Source organism: Cervus canadensis, chromosome 17 (assembly GCF_019320065.1).
Source record: "Cervus canadensis isolate Bull #8, Minnesota chromosome 17, ASM1932006v1, whole genome shotgun sequence".
NCBI classification, from domain to species: Eukaryota; Metazoa; Chordata; class Mammalia; order Artiodactyla; family Cervidae; genus Cervus; species Cervus canadensis.
In genome coordinates, this window is record NC_057402.1 from 60374774 (window position 1) to 60401844 (window position 27071).

Genomic DNA, 27071 nt, shown 5'->3' on the forward strand with positions numbered 1-27071 from the left:
GGCTACAGTCTCAGTTCAGTTCAGTTCAGTTGCCCAGTCGGGTCCAACTCTTGGTGAGTCCATGGATAGCAGCATGCCAGGCCTCCCTGTCCGTCACCAGTTCCCGGAGCTTGCTCAAACTAATGTCTGTCGAGTCAGTGATGCCATCCAACCATCTCATCCTCTGTTGTCCCCTTCTCCTCCTGCCTTCAGTCTTTCCAAGCATCAGGGTCTTTTCCAATGAGTTGGTTCTGCAGCCTACGAGTCAGCCTGCAACGAGTCTATGAGTTGCAAAGAGTCCGACATGACTAAGGGACTAACACTTTCGCTTTCACTGACCTTGCTAGGTCTTCTGGAATAGCAGTAATGAAACATTAATTCACATACATTAAGCTCACAAAGTAAGAGGGATATAAGATTTTGCTCTAAAGAGAATTTAAAATATTCAGTATTCCCATGGTGTGGTATTAATGAGGTATTAATAGTATTAATGGTACCATGGTATTGAGGAAGGTTTAATGACACCTTTTGGGTTCAGGGTAGTATGTTTTGAACCACTTTCTTGCAATATAATACAAGCTTTGAGTATTTTACTTATAAATATCTTTTAAAATTCTTCATATAGTGAAGGAGGGGCACTTTTTTGTTCCACATAGAAGTTCTGTGTTAATCAATCTTGTTATCAATCAAGTATTTATAGACTGTTGAAACAAAATGGGGATTATATAAAAGAAAGCTGGAATGGTACTTTAGACTCTTCATTTTCTTAGTGTTAATTATAAAGTGATAAAATACTAAACCTCTTAGCCACAAAACTTTTCAACTGTTGTGCTAAACAATTAAAACACATCAAACAAGCCCCACTCACCATACCAAAGGAAAGCACATTCTATGAAAACAGTATTTTGACAGAGATTGGTATTCATAGGTCTTAGGAAATAGCTATCAAATATTTCTCCAGTTAAAGGTTTTGTGTAAGTAGTGCGTCTCTGTTTTCTATACTTCATCTTAATATGCAAGTTTATTACTTCAGTGCTTGACTAACTGTTGCCTTGCTGATGGTCTGTTGAGCTCTGTACCTGAGAGCTGTACTAATCACTGTGCTTATTGTTTGAATGTCTGGTACAGGAAGCGAGCAGCTGCAAAACATCTAATAGAACGCTACTACCACCAGTTAACTGAGGGCTGTGGAAATGAGGCCTGCACGAATGAGTTTTGTGCTTCCTGTCCAACTTTTCGTCGTATGGATAACAATGCAGCAGCTATTAAAGCCCTCGAGCTTTATAAGATTAATGCAAAACTCTGTGATCCTCATCCCTCCAAGAAAGGAGCAAGCTCAGCTTACCTTGAAAACTCTAAAGGTGCCTCTAACAACTGTTCTGACATAAAAATGAACAAGAAGGACGGGCAAGGAGCAAGAGATGATTTTAAAGGTAAGTTGTTCTATTTTTAATTGAGAATTTTTTTACTGAAAACCAAATTAGAGATTTTCAAGATGTGTGGTGTTGCTGTTGTCATTTGCTTAGGACACGTTTATAGTGAAGTGAAGTTGCTCAGTCGTGTCCGACTCTTTGCGAACCCATGGACTGTAGCCTACCAGGTTCCCCCATCCATGGGATTTTCCAGGCAAGAATACTGGAGTGGGTTGCCATTTCCTTCTCCAGGAGATCTTCCCGACCCAGGGATCGAACCCCAGTCTCCTGCATTGTAGGCAGATGCTTTACCGTCTGAGCCACCAGGGAAGTTCATGTTTATAGTGGAATTGATTTTTATGTGGAAAAGGGCAGAACTAAATAATAATTGAGTTAATGATTTAACTCTTTCACTATTCTTATGGTCTTCTAATTAGAAGCAGATTATATTTCCAAAATATATTATATATTTTTTTGGAATTATATTTCCAAATTCCTTTCTTAATGGATTGATTAGAAATATTAAATGTTTTCCACTAGGAAAAATGTGTTACGTAGTAGTTAATCACATAAACTGGGCCATGAAGTCAATTAGCTATTAGAATAGCTGGCCTAAGTATCTGGAATGCGTTTTGGAACCTGAGCACTATATAGCAGACGGAGCAGAAAGAGGAATTTCTATTTCTGAAGACACTGCAAATGCTGTAATAGTTACCTGAAGAATAATGTTTTTCCTTCTAATTTATTCTTTCCATATCATGCTCACCTTCTCCCAGGCATTTAGCACACTCATACTGCCAAGAATCATTACCTAACAATGGTAGACTCCAGCCAAGCCTTACTTTGCTGTCTAAATGATCCTGTATTCCAAAACTGTTAATTTTTTTATTCTTTTAATCACCCAAGCTTTCTTTCTCCCAGTGAAGGCAAATCAGTATTAGAAGCAAGCTAATTGAATTTCTGAATGAATGACAGCTCTGCCCAGAGGTAATTCTGTTTTAAAAGAGGAAGCTTTTTGTTTAGGAGGTATATAAGTTAAATCTCTGTAAAGTTTTCAGTAACGTCACTTGAATCAAGTTTAAATTAATTGGTGAAATGTAGTTGTGTTATAGCTTCTACTCGTTTCCACAATAAAGCAGTTCTTATAACTTTATACAACTTTATTGTGTGAATATTTCTATTCTTTGAATTAGCACACACCGTAGATAAATAAGGGAACGTTGTTAATACGTATAATGTAAAAGTAGGGCTTCCCACATAGCTCAGTCAGTAAAGAATCTGCCTGCAGTGCAGGAGAACTGGATTTGATTCCTGGGTGGGGAAGATCCCCTGGAGAAGGAAATGGCTACCCACTCCAGTACTCTTGCCTGGAGAATCCCATGGACAGAGCAGCCTGGCAGGTCTGTGGGGTTGCAAGAGTCAGACACGACTGAGAGACGGACCCACCACCACATTATGTGCATTCTCCCAGGAGGTGTGTATCACGAGAACCACAGTTACTATGGATGTAGGGTGTGCTGTCACAGTTGAATGCAACAAGCCGTTGGGGGTTATGATGCAGGATGGGTGTACCCATCTTCTTTTTGGCTATGTGCTTTATCTTAGAGGTACTTACTGAGTACCTCTTCCCAGTCTTCCTGTACTGTTTAAGCTCAAATCTGTATAATTTAGCAGTTTGTTCTTCCAGTCTGCAACACTCTTCTTCCCACCCCCTTTTTCTGGCAACATTTGTATTTACTATCATATGTTTCTACTAGGAATTATGAATGCATCAACGCCACTAGTATTTTTGAGTGTTAATTATATTTGCTGGCTCTAGTTTCAGTTTGGGGTATTGAATAGTCTACCCTAAACTCTGATTTTGCATGAGAATTTAAGTATAAAATGGTATAGATTAAGAGTATTATTCAAATATACATATCATAAAATATATATGTATATCATACAAAAATGTCTCAATTATTGTTTTCTCAGTAAAATGCCTCCTTTTATTGATACCCAAATGTTATGAATGTTTATATCTCAAAATGCAGTGTCTTTTTAACTAATTTATACTTATGTCTGAAAGATTCAGCGTAACATTTTAAGCAAAACACTATGTGGATAAAATATTGGTACTTTTTATGCAGAATTCGTAGAATGTCAGAAACACTTGAAAATGTTCTGAAGGGCGTGACATGTCAACAAAAGGGTGTGTGGGTCTAGAACATTGCTGTCCATAACATAGGCCATGTTTACGGCATGCAGTGTTAACAACTTTATGATTTGATGATTAGGAAGCACAGTGTCCTATGTCCTAACTGGATAGTTATTTATAATAGCTACTTACCATGTACTGGTTGCATATTAAGAAATTAGGATTTTTTTGCATTATCCTAAAAGAACATGTTGTAATTTTTTTTCCCATTAAAATAATGGGAAATACACTCCAGTTAGCAGTTTCACACTTCCCAGGAAAAGATTCTTGAAGTTTAGAGGAAGATGCCTATGTGTTTTTAATAGAACAAACCTAAGGATTTGTTCTTAAAGAGTTGTGGCTGTAAAAGAATGTGTTGCCAGTCTGGTATTAAGGACCAAAGATGAGATTTGTGGTGTGATAAAATCTGGTATTTTGGTGGTTCAGCATTTGGAAGCTGTTCATTCACTAATCATTTGCATTTTAAAATGTCTTTTACTCTAAAGTAAATATAAAAGTAGAGGTAAAATCATATTAAGAAATTCTATATGTTGTACAGTACAAGGGTCCATTTGTCATAATGACAATAATTATCTACATGACTAAAATTATCCTCTGCGTAAGTATTTGATGACAAAGCTGTCATTCTTTTGATTAAAGGGATAGATTAAGATTTTTATTAATAACATTGTTTTACCAATATATCTTCTTAAAGTTAATAAACAAAATATATCACTTGTTCTCTTTCCTATAAACATATCTGAGTATTCAAAATCACGAAAACTATTTGCAGTGCTCCATTTTTATTTCTTCCACAGTTTGATAATTTTTACTAGCCAATATGAAAAGTGGTCTTGAAATGTTCCCCGGTGGTGCAATGGTAGAATATCTGCGTGCCAATGCAGAAAACATAGGTGACATGGGTTGGATCCCTGGGTCAGAAGATCCCCTGGAGTAGAAAATGGCAATCCATTCCAGTATTCTTGCCTGGAAAGTTTCATGGACAGAGGAGCCTGATGGGCTACTGTCCATGGGTCCCAAAGGATTGGACACAACTGATCACAGCAGATTTTTTTTCTTAATTTGTTAAAGGACAGTTTTATGATGTTACCTCTATAGTCTTTGTTTTCATAATTTGAAATGGTGATACTAGTTAGCATATTTTATCTACTAATAAATAAATGATTTTTTTTCTACTCAAAATATGAATTAGTCATGTTTGCCTCATTTATCAGGAAAGCAAACCCTCAGAAGTCTACCGATAGACTTCCACTTACGTCTGCAGACCTGTTTCATAAATCGGTCCTGCAAGTACAAGTGAGAATTGGAATACTAGTGTTTAGTTTTTGCAGTTTCTTTCATAATGGCATGTCATGATAAAGATTGGTGAATGAATTTGGAGTTAGCCAGCATAAAGTGTCTGCCCAGATGTATTAGAGACCTGGAGGGAAGAGAGCAGTTTCAGAGGATCACATTTCAGACATGAAGTGATTTTAGTCCTTCCTTTGGAGTTAAGAGGTAGTTACAGTAGAAAATGTAAGTTAATATAGCCATGCAAACTAAATTGATATGGCTCAGGACACAAAAGTCTTGGGGTATTAGCCAGCATTAAACATAGGCCTTCTTCTGTTAGTTTAGAATGAGATATTGTGTTTGGTCATTAAATATTTCATATCCTTTTAGTAATTGGTTAATCTTACCTGTCAAAACATTTGAGTACTTTGAGTAATGCCAGACATGTTTGATAATAATTAAGGATCAGAATACACACACACAAATACTTGGAACTTTCAGATTTTTTAATTATCTTTGCCCAGAGTATTTATTCTTCTCTTTGCTATTGATTTGTAAAGTGAAATTTGGTTTTCTACCGTTTTAAAGGCTATTTTCACTCATTCCTTTTATTTAATGACCATAGCATTGAAACACTTTTGCTTATGTACTTTCATTTAAAATACATTTATTATTGTATCCCATAATTTGTTGTTATTGAAGTATTATTTTATTGAAGTACTTATAATATGCAATAAATTGTTGACTGTTAAAACATTTTCTTTTATACTTTCGGGCTTTACCAATGGCACAGTAGCAAAGAATCTGCCTGCCAGTGCAGGGTTCGATCGCAGGGTCAGGGAGAACTTCTGGAGTAGGAAATGGCAAACCACTCCATTTTTCTTGCCTGGAAAATTCCATGGACAGACGCTGATGGCCTATAGCCCATGGGATCGTAAAGAGTCAGACACGACTGAGCACACACTATCTGATACAAATGCAAGTTATAACTGCTACTGAGGTATATTTCTCAGCTTTGGTAGTGAAAATTTGTGATTATATAGGCTTATTTCAGATAGTAGGATGGGTTTTTCTGAGTGTTTTTTTAGTTGATAATTGATTATGGAATGAGTAAATTATAGTTAATTTTAATTTTAAAGTTGTTAGTTTTTTTTTTCTTAGTTGAATTTCATGGGAGTTTTATGATACATGAGGTGTTAAGTCAACACACTGCGTATTGTATGATGTTCCCAAACATTGGAGTTTACTACTTTTTGAGTTTGAATGTTTTATATTGTTTTCCTCAGTACCTTCTTTGAAAAGGTCAAACACTATAAAAACTCAGATTAAGTTGCACAAAATAAATCAACATTTGAGTAAGATGAGAACTCGGAGTTTTAGAAAATCATGTGTTAAGATTCATTTTTGTGTGTGGGTTTGTATTTTTTTTCTTGCGTAAGAAAAGTGTGCGAGAAGGAACACATGGAGATTTTCTTTTTCTAATGTGTCTCATGCAGTGGCACTCCTCTTAAGTACTCATGCATTCCATAACTTCCATACTTACTCTGTTCCTATCAAGGGAATATACATATAGATTTAAATTTTGTCATTAAGATAATGAGAGTCATAGGGTTGTCTGGTTTTTCTGAAAGATGATAATGGCAGATATAAAAAGTCTAATAGCAAAAGCTGAGAAGTAGGCCTAAGCCACAGTATTTAAAGACAGATACCAGAGGGAAGTAAAATGAATTCCAGCAAACTGCAACAAACTTTTTCATGTCTGTAACAATCCATTGCTCCAGATATTTTTATCTCAAAAAATCCTTGAAGTGTTCTCTTCTTTTTTATTTCTTCCGTGATTTCATTAGAATTTCACCTTGTTAGCATTATTGTAACTCTGAAAATATGTAGTAAGTTGATTTCAGTCTGGCCTTTCATGACCTCCTGTCATTTTTGCCTTAGGATATTATTTCTTTATAGGGAAGAATGGATATAATAGAAAATCTTAATAAACTCCCATGGATTTAAATATTACAAGCTGAAAAAACAGTGGTAACATCAGTTTAGGGGAGATGATCATTACTTGTATTTTAAACACTCTGAAGTCAAGGTGGGGGAAATGAAAGGCTTCTTGTAAGGATCAGCTAGACTGCAATACTAAGTAGACTCCAGAAAGAATGCTATCTTATTACATAACAGTGGAAATTTATTTCTAGCTCGTCCAACAATCATAATATCCTGGATTGGCAGAGTTCTGTTTCACACAGTCATTCAAAGATGGAGCTTTATTGGCAACTGTTATCCTCAACACGATTTTCAGAACCATCCTAGGAGTGTCATCCCATTAGCCAGAAGGAGAAATGTCTTGGCCTGAAAGTAGCACTTATCTCAGAAAGCTGGGAAAGAAGGAGAAAGTGTCCAACTCTGTACCCAGAAAGGAGAGGAAGTAAATTTTGGTGACTACTAGTGGTATGTTTTGGAGAAGGAAATGGCATCCCACTCCAGTGTTCTTGCCTGGAGAATCCTGTGGATGGAGGAGCCTGGTGGGCTGCTTGCTGTCCGTGGGGTCGCACAGAGTCGGACGTGGCTGAGCGACTTAGCAGCAGCAGCAGCAGTGGCGTTCCTCTTGTCTGCTTGTAAGTTGCCTTCTTGCCACTCTGTTTTTAATTACTCTGTAACTGTTTACTGTTCCTGCGTAAGATTTATTCCAGCCTATTACTTGGCTGCATGTGGCAGTATCTGTCAACTTCAGAGTGTATGGTTAGTGATATATTAATTCTTCTCTGTCACCCACAGAATGGTCACCCTGAAAAAATAAAAAAATAAAAAAAAGCTATAAAGGAAGACTCAGAAAGGAACTGGTTTGGTTTTAGGACATGGGCTGTTTCCAGAAGAAGACTCTGAAGAAACCTTTCTGAAAACATTGCCTCAGTTCTAGTCTTTTGTAAACAGTAGTGAAATGAGAAATCTCTCAGAAATACACTGTTGTTTCTGGTCTACAGTGAGGAATGTGATGAGTCAGCACATGATATCCTTGATTCATATTTACAGTTAATGGTGCATGTTAATATATGCCATCATTGTGAAAAGAGTTTGAGCTCATTAAAAGCTGTGTATATAGAATACAAAAGAATGAGTAAGGTTGTACTCCTGTTACTAGTACATTGGGAAAAAAAGATAAGCATGTTTTGTTTATTGAATCAAGACACTTTTTAAAAGTTGTAAATCACAAGTGGTATTTAGTGTAAAATATTTGGCTATTTTGTTTTCACTAGAATTTATTAAAGCAAACGTGCGTGTATGTTACGAAAATAAATGTTCTCTCTTCTCCTGATTTTCTAGATGTGACTTACCTAACCGAAGAGATGGTGTATGAAATTCTTGAATTATGTAGAGAGAGAGAGGATTATTCCCCTTTAATTCGTGTTATTGGAAGAGTTTTTTCTAGTGCTGAAGCATTGGTACAAAGCTTTCGGAAAGTCAAACAACACACCAAGGAAGAACTGAAATCTCTTCAAGGAAAGGACGAAGATAAAGATGAAGACGAAAAGGAAAAGGCTGCATGTTCCGCAGCAGCTATGGAGGAGGATTCAGAAGCATCTTCCTCAAGGATAAGTGACAGCTCACAAGGAGATAACAACTTACAAAAGTTAGGCCCTGATGATGTGTCTGTGGATATTGAGGCTATTAGAAGGGTCTACACCAGATTGCTCTCTAATGAGAAAATAGAAACTGCTTTTCTCAATGCACTTGTGTATTTGTCACCTAATGTGGAATGTGACTTGACGTATCACAATGTATACTCCCGAGATCCTAATTATCTGAATTTATTCATTATTGTCATGGAGAATAGAAATCTCCACAGTCCTGAATATCTGGAAATGGCTTTGCCACTATTTTGCAAAGCAATGAGTAAGCTACCCCTTGCAGCCCAAGGAAAACTGGTCAGACTGTGGTCTAAATACAGTGCAGACCAGATTCGGAGAATGATGGAAACATTTCAGCAGCTTATTACATACAAAGTCATAAGCACTGACTTTAACAATCGAAATTTAGTGAACGATGATGATGCTATTGTTGCTGCTTCCAAGTGCTTGAAAATGGTTTACTATGCAAATGTAGTAGGAGGGGAGGTAGACACAAATCATAATGAAGAAGATGATGAAGAGCCCCTTCCTGAGTCCAGTGAATTGACACTTCAGGAGTTATTGGGAGAAGAAAGAAGGAACAAGAAAGGTCCTCGAGTGGACCCACTGGAAACTGAACTTGCTGTTAAAACTCTGGATTGTCGAAAACCACTTATCCCTTTTGAAGAGTTTATTAATGAACCACTGAATGATGTTCTAGAAATGGATAAAGATTATACTTTTTTCAAAGTAGAAACAGAGAACAAGTTCTCTTTTATGACATGTCCCTTTATACTGAATGCTGTCACAAAGAATTTGGGATTATATTATGACAATAGAATTCGCATGTACAGTGAACGAAGAATTACTGTTCTCTACAGCTTAGTTCAAGGACAGCAGTTGAATCCATATTTGAGACTCAAAGTCAGACGTGACCATATCATAGATGATGCACTTGTCCGGGTAAGTTGGGCTACTGTTTAAAAATTAGTACTAGATCCAGTATCTAATGATGGGCATGCTGTGATACAGTTCAGTGAATTCATTTTATAAGTGACTTTTTGGGGAGGTGGGTGAATGTATATGATACTATATAGTATAGGAACACATTGACTTTTTTTTTATTGTAAGTACTATACTTTTGTTGTTGCCCTGTCCAAGTTTATAAATGTTCCACAAAATATTGATTGTCTTGTATCATGGTAACTCTCTCTTTGAAAAAGAATAAATTTTCTAAATCTTCACAACTAACCCCCGAAGTTTTTTCATTCAGAAGAAGAGAAGTGGATGTTCTAGAGCACAGAACAAGGGGACTTGAGAGATACCCGATAATAAGTTAAGTCTTAATGGGGAGAAGTGGTAGGATAATACCACACCATGAAATATAAGTGGTGTCCAAAAATCCCATGGTGTAAAATGTGTGAGGTAGATAAGGTGACCCGGGCAGGTTGGAGCATGCTGCTCGTGGGCATTCCTGCTGGGTCGCCCTGAATATCCCTGTGAGGCACTGCTGGGTGTGAGAGTTTCTTCCCACTTCAACATGCATACGGAGTATGCAGGGCCTTAGACAACTATTCCAGGAATCTTATAATTAATGGTGCCTATATCATCATTCCAATCTAGGGAGATTAAACTGGGAGAATACTGAGAATACATGTACCCTCTTTTAGATAATGTTGCTTTTTGTTCATTCTTTACCTCCACAGAAAGTAAAAATTTAGTGTCCTCATTTAAGAATATAAGTCTGACTAGAAGAGAGAATCCAGTTGCCAATCACATGTACCAACATTTACATTTGTCAGAGGGTTCTTTATCACAGAGTATTGTTGTATTTATAATATTAGGTATACCTGGCATTGCTAGCTGTATTTTATCAACTTCAAGTAAAATTTAATGGCAACTAAAATTAAGATATAGTCAGTCTTATATACTAATAAAGGAAAAGAGCCCATAGCACAGATAACTATAAAGCAATGATACTTATTTCAAAATGTACTTTAGTTTTAGAATTAGATTTGTTTAAAACTGAGAATTTATAAAACTAAATCAGTGGGGAAAGTTGTTGGACATCTTGGAAATTAAAAGATGCAGAATTCTGTACTTCTCTGTTACTGTGTGTGTGTGTGTGTGTGTTTAATACCAAATATATTTCTAGTGTTGACGATTCTACATTATCTAAGAAACTCAGGCAGTTTTTCACCAGAAACAGGAAAGGGCAATAGTTGCTTGAAGTAATTACCATTGCTGCTTTCTGGTGCCCTTTTCATTTTATTTTAGTGGTTTTGAGCTACACGAATAATAACGTACTGTACTTAATAACTGATCTTCAGGCACCCAATAACTGATTTTCTATAGCTTAGCAGAATGGTAGGATATTGTATAAGGAAGTGATGATGCTTTATAGAAAGCATGTTGAGGTCTGTCTGTGAATTTCCATTGTTAGAACAGAAGAGCAAATCCTAAACTACACGTTTTATCTTTGTCTTCTTGGGGTTTGGGATCGATTCTTTCAAAAAGTTATACCTGACCTTTAAAAGCAATGAAATTAACTCTGTAAGACTCAATCCAGAGTTTTAAAAAATTGTCTGCCTTACTAACTGCCTTTCTGAGAGCCTTACTAAACTCTCTTTCTGCCCCTGTCTCATTCCCCTGATACCCCAGTAAAGCAAGATTAAGGACCTACAAAATTTAGGTGCTTATTGTATAATTATTTTATTCTATTTTAAAAATTAACCTCCAGAATTTTGAGCAAATAATCATTTTGGTTTATAAGGACTTCCTTTGAGCAAGTGTTAGAGTAAAGTTAACTGTGAGCTTTTAAATTATGCTAACATATTTTTCCCCCCATATGTTTGGCTTATTATATCAAAGCTAATTAGTGTTCAGTGGGTAACATCTGTACTTGAATATTACCATTTCAGAAACCCTTTGTGTGAGGCACTTTGCTAAGCAGGAAAGATGTAAAGATGAATCATGACTGCTGAGGAGCTTAGGGGCACACATTAAACAGATTTTAGTCTCATTTTCTTCTGCTCTTCACTTCTCTCCCTTCCTTCTTTCCATCTTTCATAACAGTGTGAAAAGATTTTTTTAAAGCATCAAAGTAGATCATGGAAGTCAAATCGATAATCTGCAGATGTTGAGGGAACGTTCATAGCAGGTGATGTAACACAAGTAGTGTAAGGTGATCCTCTCAGGGTACACTGTAGAAAAGTACTGATGGATTTTCAACATCTTGTTCCCCAAAGACCTACTTTGCCTTTTTTAAGCCTCATCTTTTTATATCACAATTTGATAAGCAAAATAAACCTATTGACCACTATCTTGTGTGCATGCATGCTAAGTTGCTTCAGTTGTGTCTGACTCTGTGTGCCCCTGTGGACTGTAGCCCACCAGGCTCCTCTGTCCATGGGATTCTCCAGGCTAGAATACTGGAGTGGGCTGCCATGCCCTCCAGGGGATCCTCCTGACCCAGGAATCGAACCCGTGTCTCTTATGTCTCCTGCGTTGGTAGGAGACACTTTACCACTACTAGCACCACCTTGGAAGCCCAACCACTTTCTTACGACCTGCTAATTTTGAACTACAGAGTACCGCCAGGAAAAGAAGAAGAGATGAGAAACTTTGTGGTGGGTTCAATATTAATAATTAAATAATTAAGGTTATAAGGTCTTAGACTTTTAAGAGCTAAAAGAAGCCTTAAAACATGTCTACTCAGTTTATAAACGAGGCCTGGAAATTATTTACTACATATATGGCACTTATGTTTTCTGTTGGATCTTATTTGTCAGTTTATTAATTGTAAGACTGACTGACTTGAAGGGAGGGGTAGTAACTTCACTTACTGATTACAGACTTTTTATTTTAAAAGAAAAATAGTATTCAGTGGTTTCGTGTACTATGTAATTCAAAGCAGAGTAGCAGATTGTTCCTTAACTGGAGTTTTTGGAGGAACGTTTTTGATGACAATAGGAGTATTATTAGTGTTTACAGTATTTTTATCAAACTTAACATATAATTCACTGGTTGTAGGGCACACTGTTATTACCATTAAAAAGAAAAAATGCTGCCAGTTTAGTTTTGAGATGCTATCAATTTTATGTTATATCCTGATTTCAGATACATAAAAGTATAAAAATAGAAAAGCAGATTTTAAGAATCAATGAAATATGATAATGTATCAGTAGTCTTTCCACAAATAGATATCAAGATTGTTTAAGAACTACCCCTACACCCTTAAATTAGTGGAATATTTCTCCCTGGAACTTATTTTCACTATTTTTTGTTGTTCCTTAGGAAAGAGTACAGTGATGATGTTGTTTAGTTGCCAAGTCATGTCCAGCTCTTCTGGGACCCCATGGGCTGTAGCCAACCAGGCGCCGCAGTCCATGGGATTTCCCAGACAAGAATGGAGTGGGTTATTATTTCCTTCTCCGGTGCATCTTCCCAACCCATGATAGAACCCAACGTCTCCTGCATTGCAGGCAGATTCTTTACCACTGGGCCACCAGGGAATTCCCAATACAGTGATAAATAGGCTTAGAACTCAGCTTTGAATTTGAATGAGAACAGTTCTAATGTGACGAGGTTATTTACAGTATTTTGCTAATACATTTACCTATTTGTATGCTCTTTTAAGTTATCTTTTAGGTAATTTGTCATTTTTTCTTAGAGAAAGCATCTCCAAGGGAAGAGAATGTTAAAAAATTTTTTAATTACCTTTTATGTTAGGAGATTGAATGAGGGTATGAGTATTGTAGGAGACAGTATTACCATCGGTAACGTGCCCCAAACCGCCTCACATCTGAACAGGAGATGTAGAATTGGATAGGAGAGTCCAAAAAAGATTAAAGTTGATGAGGACAAATGACTGGACTGCCAGAGATCATGCTCAGTCTCCTAAAAATCACTCACCCCTTTTTTTTTTTGTTATTTTTCTTTTGACTTTGCTGGTACTATCTAATCTAGTTCCCAGCATTTTCCTTGATAGACACCCTTTATTATTGTTGAAACAAAACTTGATTCTTTACTTGTCAACTGACTACTTTTAGGTAGTCCTTTAGGAATAAGATTACTCTGTGGCCCTTCAGTATGCTTAATTGTATCTTCTCCGTTCCCTATATTGTGCTTAGTGCAGTGGCCATTATAGTTCCTTAAGGTTGATTCTAGCTGAAGAGCTTTATGCTTGGTTTATGTCCTTTAAGTAGAAGAGAATGAAGTAGATCTACGTAGATTCTCAGCACCAAACAATAGTTTAAAGCAGTGAAACTTGTCAGACTCCTTAGTGTTACATGTGAGGAAAATGAAACTCAGATTCTGACCTACAGAAATTAATGGCAGAATTGTAAATAGAACTAACCGTTCCTGGTTTCACACAGGGAGATATGATTATATATTTGGCTCTTACCCAAACATTTATAGTTAAGATAAAGCAACTTCATCTGTATAATTTATAGAGAAGTGACAAAACTAAATGTGTCTGGATAATTTAAAAATCTTATTCTAGTCGATAATTTGATGTGGTAAAGAATCTAACGCAAGAGACGTGGGTTTGATCCCTGAGTCGGGAAGATCTTCTAGAAAAGGAAATGGCTACCCACTCTAATAATCTTGCTTGGGAAATCCCCATGGACAGAGGAGCCAGGTGGGCTACAGCTCATGGGGTTACAAAAGAGTTGGACACAACTTAGTAACTAGACAACAACAAGAAAACCTGTGTATAAAAATAAATGAAGGATGCATGTAAATTCTCCTTTTCAGAATGTTCATTGACATATTTTTCCAATTTCCAAATATCCAAATATTCAAGATAGCTTTTGATTTAAAAAATTCAATTTTAAATGGTATGTGTCTACTACTTTAAGGAATTTACCTTTGCCATTTAGTTCTTAAGTCTTTTGTAATTGAATAATGAAATAGAAATGCTTGTTTTAAGAGAAATAAAATTAAATGCAGTCCCTTAATAATGACCTTTGTCAAAATAGTTATTGCTAAATTTTATGTTTTGTGTTTGTTACCACAGTCAAACATAGTTTTTGTAAACGATAGACTATTTGTGTCATTAATGATACCATATTTTACAGAACCATGTTGTATATCTGATAATCTAAATAATAATAGGAAATTTTCACCCACTAAATCCAGTTGCCATCTATTTTTCAAATCCTTCTTTTTATGAATATTTGCATTTGAATATATCGATTCATAATATATATTTATTGTAATATATACTTAATGTAAAGAGAAATACAGAAGTGCATAAGGAAGAAAAAAATCACTCAATATTTTTAAAAAGGTTGTTGCTAGTCATTGAGGAGGAATAGAGCATAGTAAAGAGCTTGCTGCCTCAACTAGAATCTCTGTTCTACCACTTAACTGACTAACGAACAAGTTTATGAAACTCATTTCTTCAGGTTATGCTTCTGTAAAATGGGGTTAATAATATTAACAACCTGATAAGGTTCTTGTGAAAATTAAATAAGTTGATACATGTAAAGTGCCCTGACATATTAAGTGCTGTATCTTGTTTCGTTGTTAAAGCCGTAATAGTTTTGTTCTTTAACGGCTGAGTTGTTAAGTTTTTAGCCAAGCCTGAAAAAAACATTTGAGAACTAATAAAATTAATAATTTTGCAGGGAATTTATCTCAGTGTTCCATATACATTTACTTACTTATTAGTATATTTGTATGCTTATTTTTACAAATAAAACTGAAACAGATAAAGTGACCTTACTTTACAATTACCATAATAATAGAATATGTTGCGTTAAATTCTTTTGGCATTTAGGGTGGGGGATGGAGAGTGAAGATTGGTGGAAATGGAAAGACATTAATATGTTATTAAGAGTGAAGTTTAATTTGCTTCACTTGTCTATATGAAGTGTCTTGGGTAGAGCTAAGACTGGAAAATAGGGCCCTCTGAATCCTTAGAAACTACACCAAATCTGTTAAAAAGTATCAGTTACATTGATAATGGAGTTACCTCTCAGTCACAAATGCTAGTGAGGAAGAGACAGAGGACACATAATTAAATAACAGGTAATTATATTTTTCCACGTTGAAATACCTTGTAATTGATAGAAGCCTGTTTGTATTGTAAAGGTGTACATAAACACTGATATACATTTCTATAACATGTAGGCAGGTATGAGCAGTGGATTTCATGGCAATATGGAATATTGGCCTGGTGGGTAAACCACATTTGAGCTAAAATGATAATTGTAACTTAGTCCTTGGAATTCTTTATAGCCAGTGACTTGAAACAGATTTCCAACTGGAGCTGTTTTTTTCCCCTAAGTTAGTTTTAAAATTTAAGACTACGGCTATAAAATCAAGTTGAAAATCTTTTGTTAAAAGAGCAAAATTGTTTTAAAAGTTAACAACATGATGCATTATCTTAAAAATATCGCCTGCTCTAGAATGCTTTCTCATGCATTGTTTCTTATTAAGCCTTCACAACTTTGCAGTAGGAATAATACTAGCCTGTTATCTTTTTTCTTTGCAGATGAAGAAACAGGCTTAGCTGAGTTCTTTGCGAAAGTTTAAAGGTTAAAACTTAACATTAAGTGACAGTTGGGATGAATACAAAGTATTTAACTTAATATTTCCACAGCAACACTGTCTCAAAAATAAATTATCTTAATGCAACTTGGCATAAAAGTGATTGTGCAAGTGTTACAGACCACTATTGTACAGAATAGACATTCCTTAAAGATTCTAAATTCACAGAATCAGAATCCTGCAGTTGATTTCCAGGAGATCATTTTGGCTTTTGTTCAGATGTTTTTGATTGCAACCCCTAAGATACGTTTTACTCCTGTGCATATTTGCCTGTACGTATAATTGAAACAAATTTCACAGAATAGTAGATGCTAGTACTGTGTAATGCATTCTGATTTTTTTCACTTATTTGGTTTGCATTCAATGGATTGAGCTGCCCACTAATGAATTGCAGTTGGCAGCTTGAAAAACATTGACCTAGGGCAGCTGACCTGAATCTTGAATTGATGAGACTTTATTTTTTATAGACACATTAGAATGTCCAAAATAGTGATGTTATCTAAACTAATTACTTTAGGACTGACTATAGTATACTTACTCTGATGATGTTTGCATTGCTCAAAACCATTTTAAAGATTCTAGTTGTAATAGTTGCAAAAATCTGAATACCCTTAATAAATATATTCTATTTTGGCAAATTTAAAATCACTTTGGCAAATAAGATGGATGATCAGTCAGGCATGCTGTTAGTAAATTTCATATACATAAGACAAATTGCAATGTAAATGTTTCACATTAGAATACGGTGTTGATTTTGTGATTAACTTCATAATAACTGAGAGCAATCACTATTATTTGATAGATACAAAAGACATTTGGTAAAGATTTATAGTTGAAGAAATGTTGAAACTAGGATTTGATAACTGTTAGTAAGAAGTTAAGAGTAAGGATATCAGCAAATATATGCCTCATCTGCTTTCAAAAAAGTGAATAGAAAATGTTTCTAATCCATTAAAATGGTAATTTATATTAAAGTATTATTAAGAGACCATAAACTGCTTCCTTAAATGTATTTTTCTTGATTGAAATTATGTTATTTATGATTTAATAGACTTAATTCTTGAGTTTCTGTTCTAATAAAGAATTACGAGTCAACAGTTTTAAGTCAACTTCTGTGCTCCTTTGTTTCTCGTGAAATAATTTGAGGCATTTTTGCTATCTTGACTTCTTTCCCCATGTCCGAATCTTACAACCCAGGTTTGTTATATACATAATTAACAGGAAATCTAATTCTGATTTCATTTCAAATCAGTAGTTAGAAAGTAACCCTTTTAGAATTCTATGCCAGTTTCTTTTCTATCCTATTTTTCCATTATCTGTGAGACTAAATCTTTGCCTTTACTGGCTTTTTACCAGTTTGCTTCCTGTTTCAATTTAAAATATATCAAAAGCACTATCTTTTATTTGCTCCTACCCCTACACTTTATTTTGTTTTCATCCTAATACTGGCTTTCATCTTCTTTCCACTTGTTCCACTCACTAGCTAGAGATGATCGCTATGGAAAATCCTGCAGACTTGAAGAAACAGTTGTATGTGGAATTTGAAGGAGAACAAGGAGTTGATGAGGGAGGTGTTTCCAAAGAATTTTTTCAGCTGGTTGTGGAGGAAATCTTCAATCCAGATATTGGTAAATATTTTAGTGATGTGATCATGGTGTCATATCTTTTTGAATTAAGAATTTATTTACCTATGTTTACAAATATTTTCAATTATGAAGAGCAACAGAAGATTTTGGTATGAGTTAACTAGAATCACAGATAATAACTGAATTTGTGGGCTTTTGGGATTGATCCTGCATCACTCATTCATTCAAGTTCTTATTTAGATTACTTAGCAAAATATTTTAATATAGGAAATTATCTCTTAGGTAAAAGAAATTGAAGACATTTTAGAATGATACATTAAAACAGTTGAAGAAATGTTTTGCTCTTTTTCAATCTAAAAGGCTCATCACCCGTAGCATTTCTGAGATAAGAGTTTCATAGAATAATGGTCTGAAGACTATTGAGAATGTCTCACAAGCTCAAAATTTGGGTGTACTGATTGATAGCAAATTAATTTGGTTTATTTCCTACAGCATTTCTTGGGCTTAATATTATAATATTTTCTCACACTTTTTGGACTCCAGAACCCTTTTTCCATCCCACATCTAGTAGGTTTTGCTTTCCAGAAGAGTTTTCATTGAACACGATTTGGGAGAGATTGATCTATAAATGTCAGTCTGAAAGTGAAGAATTTGGGTTTCACTGATAGACAAAATAATAGAGTTGGCAAAGTAGAACAGGAAAAAGACAACAGCTTCCTGGATAGTATACTCTTGGATAATTCTGATCTGATTTAATTTCTACAGTATAAACCTTGGTTACTGGGGTTGCTTACTTTTAAAATCGAATGCATGACAATTAGAGGAAAAGAAGTCCTCTAAAGGTACCATCATAATTGTGAAGAACGTGGCGTAGAATAATGCACATCATTTCCTGTTGACTCTCAGTGTGTACACTGAATTGACTTTTCTGTATTTGTTGTTAGTCTGCTTATAAATGGAAGTAGACATTTTGACTTCATGACATAAACATAGTTAAGGTAAGACTTAGTATTTTAGCTAATGTTTTTTAATAATCTGAAGATTATGTCATTTATATATAATTTGCTCAAAGTAAACTTAGATGTATAAATCGGTGCTGTTTTTGAGATAGAAAATTAATATTAAGCTTCATTAAAAACCATGGTGTTTTTGAGATAGAAAATTAATTTAAAAACTTCATATCTTTGGTGAACTTTAGCTCTAGGTCTTTATGTATCTAAAAATGTTAAACCTTAGTTATAAAGTATATTTACACTATATGCAGAAATACTTTTAAGAAAAAACATACATTAAACAATTCTGCTTGAGAGTGAAGCAATTAAAATGATGACAATAGAAATATCAAAGCGGAACATTTTAGAAAAGCCACCCTTTATATGGAGCTTTTCTCGTAGGGACCTGAAGATAAATGTACCACAAATGGAATCTCTTGGACTTTTAAGATTATCATCTTTCAAGCCCAAAGATGAAAGTAGTGACCTGTGTAATTTACATTCTCATTAATTTATAGTTTATAGCTTTTGAGTCCAAGCACATACATTTGTGATATTTCTTCAGATTTATTAACTACAATTATTTTTAACTGTTCTGGTCCAGTTAATACCATATTTATAATTAAATGAAGTTTTTAGCACTTCACTAGATTTTGTAATTTTGGCCTGTAAAAAAAAGTTGGATATAAACTGAGATTCACGTATAAATTAGGTAATTTATAAAATTTTATTTTGTGAACATTAAGTTGCATTAGAAAAATGTCTTAAATTCATGTTCTTAGGATCAAGGGGACCCTTTAAATTTCCCTTTATATTTAACTTCAACTGGATGTGAAAATGAAGAAACATTTTTAAAGCTTTTTAAAAAACTTAAAAACTGCTTGATTTCTTAAAAAAAAAAAGTTGATTTCTAAAGTTTATTCTATTGGAACTTCCCCCTCTTTCCTAGATTTAATTCTTAGTTTTGTTTTACTTTTTGACTCACAGTTAACATGTGTATTAAATGGCTTTGGGTTTTGGACATAATCTTAAGTTTATCAAGTTTGCCTGAGTTTAAGTACTTGGCATCTTTGTTAAAAAGGTGCTTGAAAAACTTCATGGAACCATTATGCAATTTGGAAGAAAAAAGATTTTTTGCTATGAAACTCAAAATTGTTTTTTAAAACAGTACATATGGATTAAATATGTTTTAATAAGTGAAACATTTTCAAAATATTCTTTTTTGCATTTTTCAGCCATTCAGTGGCGAAAATATGAATGCAAGTTAATTTCTGATTTGTTTTAATAGAAGATTAGAGAACTTGAATTTAATGAACAGTTTTCCTAACTTAGAAAATGCCAGCAGAGTGGCTTATTACTTTAAATATATGCTACACAATTTGTAGCATTTATGTGTATTTGAACTTTGTTTTCTCAAGTCCTGATGTAACAGAAAAAAGCCCTAATGCAAAATATAATTATTTTATGTTTACTTTTGTATTTTATATGTATAATTATTTGTTCATCTAATATAATATGAAAGTAATGCATTTAAAAAAATCATTTCTTACAGGTATGTTCACATATGATGAATCTACAAAGTTGTTTTGGTTTAATCCATCCTCTTTTGAAACTGAGGGTCAGTTCACTCTGATTGGCATAGTACTGGGTTTGGCTATTTACAATAACTGTATACTGGATGTACATTTTCCCATGGTTGTCTACAGGAAGCTAATGGGGAAAAAAGGAACTTTTCTTGACTTGGGAGACTCTCATCCTGTAAGTCTTGTCATTTTTTATTCTTTTAGATTTTATTTAAAAGCAAATATAGAATTTAATTTATATAAAATTTTTAAAGCTTTGATTTGAAATGTTTGTTAATATTTATACCTAGTAAGATAAACTTGTTTTATTATCTATCTGAAATGCCATAAACACTTAAAAACTTGAAGGAGAACTTGTTACAAGCAAGTCAGCTTTGCAGAGGGAAGGCTGATTCTGTAGAAAAGTGTTTCCAACTCTTTTTTTAATGGAATCATGAGATTGTTGGGTTAAGTCAGAGCTGTCCTTAGTCAGGGGCACTGGTGGCTGCAGCCAGCCCCTCCTTACCCTTGAGATACCTCTAAGGGTCTCGTTAGAGCACAGTGTGAGACCCATAGCTAAGCAGCTGGTGTGGGGTTTCTCAGCAGAGGTAGGCGTTACCAGTGACTGACCGTCTTTCTTTATGTCTGCATAGAAACTACTAGAAGAGGGGTAATGTTTGTGCTTTAATTCTTACTGTTGGTTTGTTTTTTTAATCTTTTTCCCAAGAAGAGTGATACAAATTGTTGTATTTTACAGTTCTGTGGTAGCCTTAATTTTTCCTTTTCTGATTGGTAGGTTCTGTATCAGAGTTTAAAAGACTTACTGGAGTATGAAGGGAATGTGGAAGATGATATGATGATCACTTTCCAGATATCTCAGACAGATCTTTTTGGTAATCCGATGATGTATGATCTAAAGGAAAATGGTGATAAAATTCCAATTACCAATGAAAACAGAAAGGTAATAAATGTTTTTATGTCATCCTTGTCTTTGTCTCTTTAATGACAGAATTTTAAAGCATATGTGTGTGCGTTTGTGCGTGCACTGCTTCAAGTTGTGTCCCACTCTGTGCGGCCCTATGGACTGTAGCCCGCCAGGCTCCTCTGTCCACGGGATTCTCCAGGCAAGAATACTGGAGTGGGTTGCCATGCCCTCCTCCAGGGAAAGCACACATGCTTGTAGTTTTTAAAGAAGTTTCTAATGTCATCTGTACAAAGAAATCAAGTAACTAAGTTCTTATAAATGAAATAGCCACAGTTCTTTAAACCTTGACTGAAGGCTGGCATGAGAGCACGTGGTTGGGCACTGAACCCCTCCTAAAGAAAGAGGCCCCGAGTGGGAGATGGTGCCTGGCTCGGTGTGGCTGTGGTGTGAAGCAGGAAGAAGGCTGTCTCTCATATTAGGCTGTAAGGGGGTAGGAACTAGGGAAGGTCCTTATAACCAAATGGTCAATAATTGCTTCTAATGTACACACAAATACACGTGCCTTAAATAAATATCTGAAAAGTACTGAAGAATAAATATTTTAAAGAAATCAGTTTTGTGTTTTCTGTTGACTAGAAAAGTATGCATCTGGAAATGGGGGACTAACTCAGAATACAACCCAGGGGAATTATGATATATATAAAACCTTTAAAAAGAATGTTTATATTAATACAGTTTTTGAAAAAATATATTAATTAAGTTGGGATACAGAGTATATCTTCCATTTTTTATTTGGTACAATAGCTTGCTCACCAAGTGAAACACCGATATTTTTGTTGAAACAGAACAGTAGGCAGCTTCCCAAATATTCTAGAATAGGAAACATGAAAGACTTCCTTGTTTGCTCATTTCCAGTACATTGCACTCTATTAAAAATGTTAGCATTTATAAATTGATGTATAAATGGTTTAAATGTTTTTGTGTTTGCATGACCTAATTGAGAGAACTTTAAAATTGTATCAAGGCCCAGCTTTTGTATTTAGTTTTGTTTAATATAGAAGTTGAAACTTATGTGTATGTGGCCTCTGGTGGCTCAGAGTGTAAAGAATCTGCCTGCAGTGTGGGAGACCTGGGTTCAGTCCCTGGGTCAGGAAGATCCCTTGGAGAAGGGAATGGTGACCCACTCCAGTATTGCTGTCTGGAGAATCCCATGGACAGAGGAGCCTGGCCAGGTACAGTCCATGGGATCACAAAGAGTTGAACATGAATGAGTGACTAACACATTGTCTATTATAGAGAGCTGTGAAATTGTTAAAGGTATTTTCCTTTGTGTGTGTAAAGTTTGAATTCTTAAAAATATTCTTGATTGTGTTTTCTTTGGGAAAATAAAAACATTGTGCAGTCCAGTAGCTTGTATTTTGTTGTATTACGCATCATAAGACATTCTTGTGGTTAATGTTTTCTGCAGGAATTTGTCAATCTGTATTCTGACTACATTCTCAATAAATCGGTAGAAAAACAGTTCAAGGCTTTTCGGAGAGGTTTTCATATGGTGACCAATGAATCTCCTTTAAAGTACTTATTCAGACCAGAGGAAATTGAATTGCTTATATGTGGAAGCCGGGTAAGAAAGCAAGGGTTTCCAGAAATATCTTCTGTTGATCTATTGTTTGTAATGGTGTGGTGTAGATGTTAAGACGTGTTTTCTTGAATTTGCAGAATCTAGATTTCCAAGCACTAGAAGAAACTACAGAATATGACGGTGGCTATACCAGGGACTCTGTTGTGATTAGGTGAGGTTCTTAATTCTTAAAAGGAAGAATTAAAATTCACAAGAGGGGTGTAGGCTTTATGCTTTAGACCTTTGCCTCCAGGTTTTATTTCTCAAATAAGCAAACTCACAAATTCTCAATGTATAAAATTAAAAGTATATTTGTAATATAATCACCAGTTCCTATTGCTAATCTTGTGATTTATTTCCTGAATAATGTTTTATGTAAGGGGCATGTTTTCTTCTGCACTGGGGTATAAAGTGTCTAATATTCCTAGTAATTCTGTTGCAGTGCGCTTAGTGACAGATGATGATGAAGATAGAACTGCCTCTTCTGAATACTTCTCCTTTCTTTTGAACTCTGGGGAATGTTACTTACCTACCCTATATGAGGCACCTTTTGTGTGAAATGGTATATTCTTTGATTTAATCCTTATTACATAGCAAGGTGCATACTAGAATTTGTATTTTATTTTGAAGACCTTGGCTCCAGATTCTCACAGGAAGGAGAGATTCCTAGTCTTAACTGTTCTCAGGGAGTTGCTCCTGCTGTGTATCATCTGCTTCTCTTTGCTGCTGTCCAGTCCTGAGAGACACAGGCTTCTTCCTGTCCTGCTGAGATGGGGTAAAAAGGGACAAATGCCCTTTTGGCTGTCACTGGTAGAGTGAGGTGAGGAAGCATTCCTGGAGGTTGTCTCTGAAGGTTATCACTCTTAAGACTAAAGTATAGGAAGTCTATAATGAGTATCACTTGTATCAAGAAATGAATATTTTATGTTCTATTATTTTCCTTTGTTTTATTTTTCACTTTGGTTTGTGTGAAGTTATTGATACGTTCTCTGTTTAGCATACCTTTGGTCATTCCTAGTGGCAGTGGTGAAATTATTTACTTTTAGCAATTACTGTTCTGCTATTTACTTGAAGTTCAAAGGTTACTTGAAGGTAAAAGAGTGGAAATAGCATGGATAACAACAGCAAAGGGTAACCTCACTTGTGAGTCACAGTATTATCACAGCACTATCTCTGTTAGTGATATTATTGATGACAGATAGTTATGACTTTGTGGTATCTTAATGTTTCTCTGAGAATAGTTGAAGGTATCTTGTGCTGCTCTTTATGGAGAAATTACTTTTTAAGTTAAGGTCTTAATTTTATTTCCTTTAGAATAACATGTTATTCTTTTAGAATAACATAATTCCTGCTTTAGATATTACCTTAACATCGTATGTGAGTGTTTCTTAAATGTTAGTGAATTATGGTTGATTGGAGTGTTGTGTTAGTTTCAGGTATACAGCATGTGTGTTTTTGCAGATTATATTTCATTATATGTTATTATAAGATTGGGTATAATTCCCTGAGCAGTACAGTAAATCCTTATTATTGCTTATCTAGTTTACTTGTAGTTGTTTGTAGTTAATCCTATACTCCTAATTTGGCTCCCCTTCCCTATCCCTCCACCATTATATAAGGTCTGTCTTTATGTCTTGTACTTTTCTTTGCTCTGAATATGATATGATGTAACCATTACTGATTTGTTGTGCTTTGCTCTTTGTTTGCATGATATATCTTTTTCTTTTTTCTTTCAACCTATCAATGTTCTGAATTTGAAGTGAGTTTCTTACAAATAGCTGAGTCATATTTTTTAATCTACTCTGTCAGTCTTTGCCTTTAATTGTTGTGTTTAGACCATTTGTATTCAGGGTAATTATTGATATGGTAGAACTCAAGTCTGCTATTTGTTTTCTGTTTCTTTGCTCGTCATGGTTCCTTGTCTTTTTGCCTTTTGTGGGTTACTTAGTTACTTGAACATTTTTAAGGGTTTCTTCTTGATTTTGGTGTTCTGTTTTTGTGTGTGTTGCTTAGTATAGTGTTCTTCATGGTTGCTGTTGGTATATGTATCAACATTTCTTCCAGTGAGATATGGAAACCTTGTTTCCATTTGAGTCTGTTACTTTCCCCACATTTAGATACAATTGTCTTGAGTATCAGTGATGTTGTAATTTTTCTATCAGTCATCAAATCCAGTTTATAAAATTCATGAGGAGAATTATAGTCTGTTTTATGTCCCTTCGTTTCTGCTCTTTCTGTTCCGTCTGCCTCAGAATCCATCTTTTATCACTTCGTTTAGTTAGTATTCAAAGGCAGATCTGCTAATGACTAATTCTTTTAGTTTTCCTTTGTCAGAGGGTGATTTCCACTTTATTTCTGACCAGTTTTGTTTATACTGTTTGAAGTTTCTTCTTAAATCTGTATGCTTCTGTCTTTTTTCAAACTTGGAGTGTTCTTAGCCATTATTTCTTAAAATTCTCTCTCAATCCCACTCCCTTTCCTCTTTTCTATGCCTCTAATGATAGCAGTGCTCAGTCATCTGTCACTGTTCCGTGTGTACCTAGGCTCTTAGTTTCTTCAGTCTGTTTTCTCTCTTGCTCAGGTTTTGATCCTCGGTCATCTTGACTCTACTATTGAATCCATCTAGTATTTTCCTCTTACTGTGTTTTTCAGTTCTGTAGTTTGCATTTGGCTCTTTTTTTAATTGTAACTTAAATATTTTGCTAAGACTTAGTTTCTGGTGTTTCAGTTTTGAAACACTAGCACTTATAATTGATTATAGAATAATTTTTATGATTACCTCATTAAAATCCTTGTCAGTGTTTGACATTGGTTGATTTTCTTTCTTTGATGTGATTTTCATAGTTCTTGGCTTGACAGGTGATTTTGGATTGTATGCTGGATATTTTGGCTGTTTTATTAGGAGACCCCGGGTCCTATTTACATCTTTTACTTTAGTAGTAAAAAATGAATGGGTCAATACTGTCCTGTGGTGTAGATAGACACAGTAGTTATTTCCAGTTCTTTGTTATTGGAGGTCACAGTGGATTATTTCACTAACGGATTATTCCATACATAACATCAAACATCATCAAATTGGGAATTGCTGCTAAAAGTGGGATTGTTGAACTAAATGGTAGATATGTATGTAGTTTTGCTAAATATTGCCAAATTCTCCACAGAAATTGTGACATTTTGCACTCCCAGTGGTAATATACATGCATATCTCCTTTCCTACAATTTTCCAAACCCAGTGTTGTTCATTTCAGCTGTTTGCCTGTTAATTGAGAAATGGCATTGTGACATAGACAGTGTCACAATTTCTGTGGAGAATTTGGCAGTTTTAGCAGAATCTTTAACTTGGGCCACTTTTGTCAGCTGCTTTCATCCATGTGCAGCCGGAAGCTAATCTCAAGGGACACTTCTGTCTCCCAGGGTGCCTCCTGCCCCCGTCAGGCACGATGTCATTGTGACATTGCCGTTTTGGTCCAACAGGCTGTCCTGTTGCCAGTGCTCTTACCTGCCCTTTTGGGGTGACCCTCAGCCCATGTTGTTCTGCATACCCCGCTTTTCCACACAGCTCTTCCTGGACTCTGCTAGTATGGGCTCAGGTGTATATAAACAGTTTTAATGTAGAACATAATGCTTAATAGGAAGAGAAGAATTTTTCTCAGTATTTTCATTATAAAAACTGATAGTAACCCTAACGTTTTAAGTTCTAATTTTTTAGAAAGAGCCAAAGGAACAGCTGACTTTGTCTCAACAACCACTGCTGGTCTGCTACTTCCTTTAGGATCTGCCTCCTCTATTCAAGGGCACCTGTTGGTCTGCCTCTTCAGATGTGGCTGATTCATTTAGGCTTTAGAACACTCCTGAGGAGTGAGGAGGTTTTTTGGCCCTGACAGAGGGCTCTGGGTTACTGCATACTTGCTTTTCCTTGCCAGCAACCCAAAAAGGAATAACCTAAACTGTGGTATGGTTTGTTTCCTTCCTAACGGAGAGATGTGCTTGTATGTTCCATGTTCAGGTTCCTGTTGTATTTTCTTTTTAAGTTGTTTTCTCTAGATGGGTGGGAGGCTTGGGGAGGATATTAGAATGTCAGGGAAGAGAAATGGCAAGACTTTGGAGAGAGCCAAGAATTCTAATAAAGCTGCTAATCTATGTTAGAAATAATGGCATTGCACCAACAGAAATACCAACATTTTGGTAAGAGAAATTGTATACTGGAATACTAGGGTATCAAAAACTAGAATTGTAACTGTATGTAGGAAGTGTGACCTTTTCTGTCAAGATTCTGGAAAGCACTTTCAAATAAATATTAAAATGCATTCCTCAGAAAACTACTAGAGTTCATCACAATGAATTTGGTAAAGTTGCAGGA

At 35.2% G+C, this 27071-nt stretch overlaps 1 protein-coding gene across 8 annotated transcripts in view; it reads left to right on the top strand.

Moving 5' to 3' along the window:
- UBE3A (ubiquitin protein ligase E3A) overlaps positions 1–27071 on the top strand; it is a 91964-nt gene that overhangs the window by 59220 nt on the left and 5673 nt on the right. For all 8 annotated transcript variants that reach the window (XM_043489464.1, XM_043489462.1, XM_043489459.1 and 5 more), the window contains 7 exons: positions 1108–1412; positions 8182–9428; positions 17509–17653; positions 20156–20361; positions 20962–21126; positions 22559–22714; positions 22810–22883. In XM_043489464.1, coding sequence (XP_043345399.1) covers positions 1223–1412; positions 8182–9428; positions 17509–17653; positions 20156–20361; positions 20962–21126; positions 22559–22714; positions 22810–22883 — 2183 coding nt within the window. In that variant the 5' untranslated portion in view covers positions 1108–1222. The remainder of the gene's footprint in view (positions 1–1107; positions 1413–8181; positions 9429–17508; positions 17654–20155; positions 20362–20961; positions 21127–22558; positions 22715–22809; positions 22884–27071) is intronic.